The 7,790-nt window shown below is 38.6% G+C and overlaps 1 protein-coding gene across 1 annotated transcript in view; it reads left to right on the top strand.

Moving 5' to 3' along the window:
• The window catches only part of MRE11A (MRE11 meiotic recombination 11 homolog A (S. cerevisiae)), a 22,247-nt gene extending 15,389 nt beyond the window's left edge, over positions 1 to 6,858 (top strand). Inside the window, exons 13-19 of the mRNA XM_009577327.1 lie at positions 723 to 785; positions 1,745 to 1,961; positions 2,903 to 2,986; positions 4,608 to 4,661; positions 5,132 to 5,210; positions 5,582 to 5,660; positions 6,808 to 6,858. Coding sequence (XP_009575622.1) covers positions 723 to 785; positions 1,745 to 1,961; positions 2,903 to 2,986; positions 4,608 to 4,661; positions 5,132 to 5,210; positions 5,582 to 5,660; positions 6,808 to 6,858 — 627 coding nt within the window. The remainder of the gene's footprint in view (positions 1 to 722; positions 786 to 1,744; positions 1,962 to 2,902; positions 2,987 to 4,607; positions 4,662 to 5,131; positions 5,211 to 5,581; positions 5,661 to 6,807) is intronic.
• The last annotated feature ends 932 nt before the right edge of the window (positions 6,859 to 7,790 follow it).

Here is a 7,790-nt window from a genome sequence, read left to right as displayed (position 1 = left end):
ACCAGTCACCTCCTTATTTTCCATGTGCCTTAGCGTAGTTTCTAGGAGGATCTGGTCCATGATCTTGCTGGGCACAGAGGTGAGACTGACTGGTCTGTAGTTCCTCAGGTCTTCCTTTTTTCCTTTTTTAAAAATGGGGGTTATGTTTCCCCTTTTCCAGGCAGCGGGAACTTCACCGGCCTGCCACAACTTCTCAAATATGACGGATAATGGCTTAAGAACTTCATCTGCCAGTTCCCTCAGGACCCGTGGATGGATCTCATCAAGTCCCATGGACTTGTGCTCCTTCAGGTTCCTTAGATGGTCTTGAACTTGATCTCTTCCTGCAGTGGGCGGTTCTTCATTCTCCCAGTCCCTGCCTTTGCCTTCTGCAACTTGGGCAGTGTGGCTTGAGCACTTGCCGGTGTTCATATTTCAATGTCCCTTATTGTCAAATTACACATACTCTCCTTCGCTTGAACATAGTATCTCCTACTTTTCATCATGTCCCAAGATTTTTTTCTCCCCAGTGATGTAGCTCCAGTTATTAATGGAATGTGAGATTCTTAAACTGTAGGACAGCCTGAAAAGGCTCTAAACAAACTGTTCAGTTATTCTTGCACTCTTCTCCTCTCACATGAGCTTGACTTAATAATTCAGTGATCAAGACTTCTTACTTACTGTGTTTTGATTATTGTATGAAACGAACTGTTTTTTTGACAGGAACTATTTTTTTTATTCAGGTGCGAAAATTCAGGGAGAGTAGAAAAGAGAATACTGAAGAAGAGGATGAGGAAGTTCGTGAGGTAACTCCTTTGAATTTTGAACATAGGCTGAAGAATGGAATGGTGACTTCTGCATATGAATGAAGTCACTTAGGCCTACCTCAACATTGTCCTTGCCAAAAAGTAGCTGTCTGCCTAGGGAAGATTAGTAAGTCTTTTTTAAATCTTCCTTGGTATAATGTGTGCCTAAGCTACTGCTTGATTTGGCTTTTGAGATCTCTTTTCTTGTGCAAATTTGTGAACCTGAATGTTCAGTTGTTCTTGCTTTGAACTGAGGTTAGACCAGGCAAGTGACCTTCAGTTTTGTGATTCCATCACCAGTGAACATATGTGGATGGGCTGTATTGAGTGATAGTACTGGAACAAATTGCTATTATTGGTAAACCTTTAGGTACTATTGTCCTCATCAGCGATCTTAGAGTCTTAGATCTCCCAGAGATTCATATCTAGGTTGCATATGTCTTTGCAAAGAGAATTGCCGACCACTGATAGCATTGGTGCTCCTTTGTCTTTGCAAGCTATGTGGGACTTGAATGAAATTTTGAGGAAAAGGACACCTGGGGTGAGATTCAGTTCTCCTAATTTGAGATACCTTCACGTGAACTAGTTGTCTTAAGCACCCGCTGTCATCAATGAAGATCAAGTCAATGGAGCCCAGAGGGTGCTTCCTCTGAGCAGATGTACATAGCTGACATAGGATGACCTGGACTGTTCACCAGACTCCACTGACAATGTATCATATTAACTAGCTCCATTCTGTTATCAGAGCTTAGCTAACTACTTTATATGTACACATCTAAATTAAACAGACTAAATACTGTCCCTGCTTTTTGACAAACTTTCTTGCCTTCCATAACGCTGTGAATTTGGATCTTCTAAGCCTCAATGGTTTAGAACTATATATCACAACTAGGATTTAACACTGGTGCATTTCATTAGTTAAGATTCTTTTTCCTACAGCACTTACTGTTCCATTTCAGGCAATGACCAGGGCTAGAGCCCACAGATCTGAGGATGCAGTTCTTGTCGCAGCCTCCAGTGATGAAGAGCTCATGGATACGGGGATGAAAGGCACTGGTGATTCAGATGATGGCCTTCCTGCAACACTGAGCCGGGGAAGGGGTCGGGCAAGAGGTCGGGCAAGAGGTGCAAGAGGACAAAATTCAACAGCAAGAGGTTCATCTCAAAGGGGAAGAGGTAAGAAAAAGTTCATGTTCTTTGTACTGCAGTTACTGACTTTTTTCTTTAAAAGGCGACTGTCTTCTGCTGTTTCCATCAAGTGGAAATTTGTTGCTTAAGGACTCCTACTGGAAAAAAAATTCTTCACAAATATTTTTGGTATCATCTTACATAGAGTGGACTGTAGGCTTAAGTTGTGACTTTTTCACAGGGTGATTAAAAGAAAAATATCTTGCTTCCCAGCTATGGAAACATAGTAGACTCTTAAAAGATGCATTATTGGGAAGGTCTGTGCAATGAAGTGCATGGATAAGCCTTTGTACTGCTAAAGGTAATGCATTTGATCAGTATAGAGAGGAGGTACAGATTGTCTCTATCCTAATGCAATTTACAAGAGACTTCATTGTTTCTAGTGACTGAGAAAATGAGGAGTGTTTCCTAAGCAAAATGAATTAAATAGCTCCTTGGCTATGTGTGATTGTGCACTTTACAGCAATAGCAGTGCTTCCATTATATATGCACTTACATTATACATAAATATATATATAAGTAAAAAAAAAAAAAAACAAAAAGAAAAAATGGAGTCTTGCAGTCATATACTCCTTTGAGTTGTTTCAGTAATATGCCCAAAGGTCTAAGAGCAGGATGAGTTGAAACAAAGGCAGTCATCTTAGGACTGATGGTTAGTGCCTTTAAACTAGTTCTATGAGCATGTGCTCCAACGCTGTTGTGATCCCATCAGAGCAGGGGCGTGTGTAAGAGGCTGTGTCTGTGGAGCTTTGAACACTTGACCTAGAGCAGTTCTTCTGCATATAAGGAGGGCTTTGATTCAAGCAAGAAAGTCAAGGAATAAAGAGGAATGTAGGTTTTTAAGTGACTTCCCACTCAGTAGTGATAGACTGAAGGGGAAAAAAAAATAACCACTAAACAGATTTGCATATTGTTTATTATCCCTACAGGAAGCACTAGCCAAGAGTCAGCTACTAGCAGCAGAACCTACAAGCCTGTATCTGTGCCTGCCAAGAATATGTCTATCATGGATGGTAGGCCTTTGATCTGTCCATTACTCTAATCTGCTCTATCAAATTGTAATGAAGGTGTTTATTTAATGATGAAGTGCCTTAATTGCCTTTATTTCTATTAGTCCAATTCAGCTGTGAGAGATTCTTTAGGTTTTAATGAAATAGAATAACGAACAGTTACGAGAGAAAGAAAAATGGAGGGGAAAAAAAGAATGGTGATATCCTGCTGTCATGGGGTAAAATGAAATGTGTCAGGAACTTCTGACTGGAACTGGAAATAGGGAACATCTTACTGTATGCAGTTCCTTAAGGAATAAGCATAGAAGGAATGTGACTTAATAGCATCTATTTTATGCAGAATATTCCTCAGTGGATAAAAAGTTCAAATTTGACTGATGTTTACAAGTTAGTAAGCTTTAATGCAAATCCATTTAGTCTTCCATTATCGCAAGTTTTAGAAATGCCAGGTTTTTACTAAGGAAGAGAAACTTATCTGCGATTTAAGCCGTGTATGTGAGAGTAGCCCTTCCTTGCTACAGCGGACAGGCTCTAAGGACAGGCTCTAAGGAAACAGCGTAGGTAGTCTGAGTATTAAAGAAAAAAAAATACTGCTCACAAATCTATACATGAGTCCCACACAAAATACACAAAGGTAGAGCAAGTTTTAAAATAATCGGCAAATTACCGAAATTTTAAATTGGTCAGCAAATGACCTAAAATACTGCAGAGTGTTGTAGCTTAACCCGGCAGGCAGCCAAACACCACACAGCCGCTTGCTCGCTCACTCCGCCCCCTCACTGCACTGCCCCTGCCCCCATGGGATGGGGGAGAGAATCAGGGGGAAAAAAAAAGTAAAATTCATGGATCGAGATAAAGACAGTTTACTAGAACAGAAAAGGAAAATAATAATGATGATGATAGAACACACAAAATAAGTGATGCACAATACAGTTGCTCACCACCTGCCAACTGATGCCCAGCCAGGCCCCGAGCAGCGATTGCTGTTCCCCAGCCAACTCCCCCCAGTTTACATACTGAGCATGACATCATATGGTATGGAACTACCCCGTTGGCTAGTTTGGGTCAGCTGTCCTGGCTATGCTCCCTCCCAGCTTCTTGTGCACCTGGCAGAGCATGGGAAGCTAAAAAATCCTTGACTAATGTAAACACTACTTAGCAACACCTAAAACATCAGTGTGTTATCAACATTATTCTCATACTAAATCCAAAACACAGCACTATACCAGCTACTAGGAAGGAAATTGACTCTATCCCAGGTGAAACCAGGACACAGAGAAATCAATTTTAGCAGGTGTGTTGATGTGTAAACTGTTAGACATACAGGAATATCAATTATAGTAGTATTTTTTCTCTTCCTCTTAATCAAAGTTACTGAAGGTTTTTCAGCCAGACTGGGAAGCACCTGCTGCTGCACAGAGGGTTAGATCCCTGAGTTGTTAGACTCTAGCAAAGGCTTAATTTATGTTTGGGTTTGGGTTTGGGGGGTTTTGCTTGTTTGTTTTACAGGGTATTTTGCAGAGCAAATGCATGCTAAGCAGGTCTTAAATAAAAAGAATGATATGACATTGTTTGCGGTTTATTGTGTGAGCACTTTAAAAATATTACATTTGTTTTATTCTAGCCTTTAGGTCTTTGAAACCACAGCCCTCCTTGAATTCATCTAAATCTTACTCTGAGGTAAGAAGCATCTTGCATGAGTGAAGTTGCGCTGCCTTTTGCGGTCTTCTGATTTAAGAAATAAATATATGGTCAAAACGTTAGCCTAAACCAGCAGATGTTCCCAAGCTATCAGTTCCAGCAATAAGTTTCTGTATGTTAATTTGCAGACCTTTTGTACCCTTTTTTGGTATGGGGTTTGTCTGAGAAAAACAAAGACCGTGTTTTATTTGTGACCGTAGTCCAAGATACAGAGTGTATATACATGAGTATTTTGGGGGTTTCTGCAAGATCAAAGATCTGAAGAGCAAAACTTGCGCTGTATTTGCACATTGTACAGTTCTAGCCTTGAGCCCTGTCAAGTGTATATTATAACTAAGTAAGTATATAATTGGAAAAAACCCCAAAGGTTCTATGCTATAGTACTGTAGTATTATGCACTATATCTCTGTAAGAATAAATTCTGTGAAAAAGCTTTATAAATGACATAATTTTTTCAGAATATTATAGATGATGACTCCGATCTAGAAGACATTTCTATTGTTCCTTCTTCCAGAGTAAATCAAAGGTTGGTATGTTTGCTTCATGAATGCTACCATGACTGCCTTATTTCTGATTAGCAATCAGCAGAGTCCAGGGATCTGATCCACTACCTGAAAAAACAGGTTTTTAAGAAAGTTTTTAAGAAAGAATTTACATGAATTTTTACCTATTAATGTGGATTATCTTTCTATAACAATAAATTGGTCTTCTGATTGAGATCAGCTAGGTCAGAGCTTTAAAATTAGTATGTTAGTTTGAGAATTTGAATCGTTCTACTTATTGTTATTTCTATTCATTCTTAATCTCTGTATTGATGGTCCAAAGGGGAAAGTTATTGGAATGTCTGGTAATTGACAACATGCTGATGCCCTTTTTTTCCTCTTTGTATGTTTCAAGGTTGTCAACTACACCTTTACATAGTAAAATAGGTTCACAAAGCCAAACGTCTAGAGGAGTTGATTTTGAGTCAGATGAGGTATAGTATATAGTGGTCTTTTTTTCTTTTATTTCGTGTAAGTTTCTATAGCTTACTGTTTTACAGCTATTTGAATAAAGCATTTCAGAGTAAAATTGAAGGTGTTTGGGTTCCGCCCCCCCCACCCCCCCTCCCCCCCCCATTATAGCAACCAGCTTTAGTTAGAATGTATACATAATCATCAAAAATAAGGCTAGAAGGGACCTCGGGAAAATACACAGTCCTTTTTCCCTTCAATTCTTAATTAGTTAATTGTCATTCCTGAAATGTGTGGAATAGGTTATTTTGCCTGGGGAGGAAAGTAATCGTAATCTCTTCTAGTGCTTGGCTATGTCCTTTCATTTGTTCATGTATTTTATTCTTGTAAAAAGGAAGATTTTTTTTTTTTGCATTTAAAAATGGCTGTTTTCCAGGGCATTTTATTGTTTTATTGTTGCAAATTATGTAAATAAACTTCAAAAAAAATTAAAACACTATCTTCAAGTTTAAGATATCTGTTCTTGCAGTATATATTTGAACTGCTAGGAAATGGTTTCTCCAAGTAGAACTTTATTCACGGTTTTGCACTGAACAGAATATACATTGTACTGTCAAGCACTGTGCAGTTTTTCAGAGAGACTAGCAGACTGTCATGTATGGTCAAGATCCTAGACTTAATGTCAGATGTTGGCCACTTCGGAGAAAATGTTACATTCTTGTCCCTTCTCTCCACTATGCTATCTTTTTTTCTTGTACCTGAAATATAAAACTACATGTTTGCTTGAACATGCAGAAAGAAAGTATTTTTTGATTCATGCAAACCTCAGTAAATTATGATGTGTGATATGTATATGGACATAACTTCATTGAGGTATGTGCTGCTCATAATGATAGCATTTTCCTAGGTCACACCTGAAATATAGATTGTTCCTCATTTCAAAGTAGATGTTCTGATCATATTGACATAAACTCAGTTTCTATTCTCTGCACATTTGTGATCTGGACTTTTAAATGAATGGATGATCTCTTTCATGTTAAAACCAACAAAACCAGGTCTGTCAGAAAACATGGAACAATGTGACCAGACTTTCTAGTTTAATCTAAAGGTGACTTTATGACTCGGAATGCATGCTAGTTCTAGTAACGTGTATCTGTTTTCAAATTGCAGGATGAATTTGATCCATTCAAAAGCACTGCAACATCAAGAAGAACTAAGTGATGTCTGGCTCGCTATACAAAGGAGACGGTGAAAGTTAGCGAAGAAAATGGAAAGCAGTTTGCAAGGCATTCTGTATATGACATTCCCCTGTAAATGATGGCTTGCCGTCAATTTTCACTTCTATGAAATGTTTTTGGTTTGGGGTTGGTTTTTTTTCAGTGGCACCAAATTTGGTATAATTTGGGTGTTGCGTTGCTTGATGACTAGAGTGTCTAATATTCTGAAGTACTGCCTGAAACTGCAAGTTCTTTCTAAGACTTCTAAAAGCCTGTTTTCTTTCTGGGATGATAACGTAAATAACAGTCATATCTTTTATAGAAAACTCCATCTCTTGGGCTTGAACTTCGCAGAGGAGTAAATTTATAGAAGTATGCAAGTATGGATATGGACACGGACTCGGTCAGCATAACGAAACTTGTACTTATTTACAACTTTCTACAGATACAGTTGAAAACTCTGAAGAGTAATAGTTTGACCCAAAAATACAGTTTTCAGTGTGGAAGCTGGAAAATGTTCTAATACTTTCAACTCTACTAGGAGAACTAAACCCACTATTGCACTGTTACTAAATGTCATAGTATAAGGGATTGAATTCTGCTCTGTAATTCAAGAAGTGCCAAAGACTTCAGATTGAATTGCATTGTCAGCTTTTACCCTTAAATAAGATGTAAGGGCTAGAACCTTACACCTTCACAAGGAATGCTGCTTGAAGAATAAAGCAATTGAGCCAGTAATGGGCAGGACCTTGCCTCTTATCTTTTTCTTAGTTGACATTTTTTAGGTATCTGCTTCAGTAACTCTCCTAAAATGTCATGACTGTTTTCCAAATATTCTCCAAATGAGGTTTTTAAAATACAGGATTGTATTCACAGTGGGGGAACCACTCCTCCTGTTGAAGGAGCCAAGACCTAGACCTATTCCTCCTCCTCCTC

The sequence above is a fragment of the Fulmarus glacialis genome, unplaced genomic scaffold (assembly GCF_000690835.1).
Source record: "Fulmarus glacialis isolate BGI_N327 unplaced genomic scaffold, ASM69083v1 scaffold3055, whole genome shotgun sequence".
In the NCBI taxonomy this organism is placed as follows: domain Eukaryota; kingdom Metazoa; phylum Chordata; class Aves; order Procellariiformes; family Procellariidae; genus Fulmarus; species Fulmarus glacialis.
Note: the sequence above shows the minus strand (reverse complement) of the source record. Positions and strands in the feature narration are given on the sequence as shown.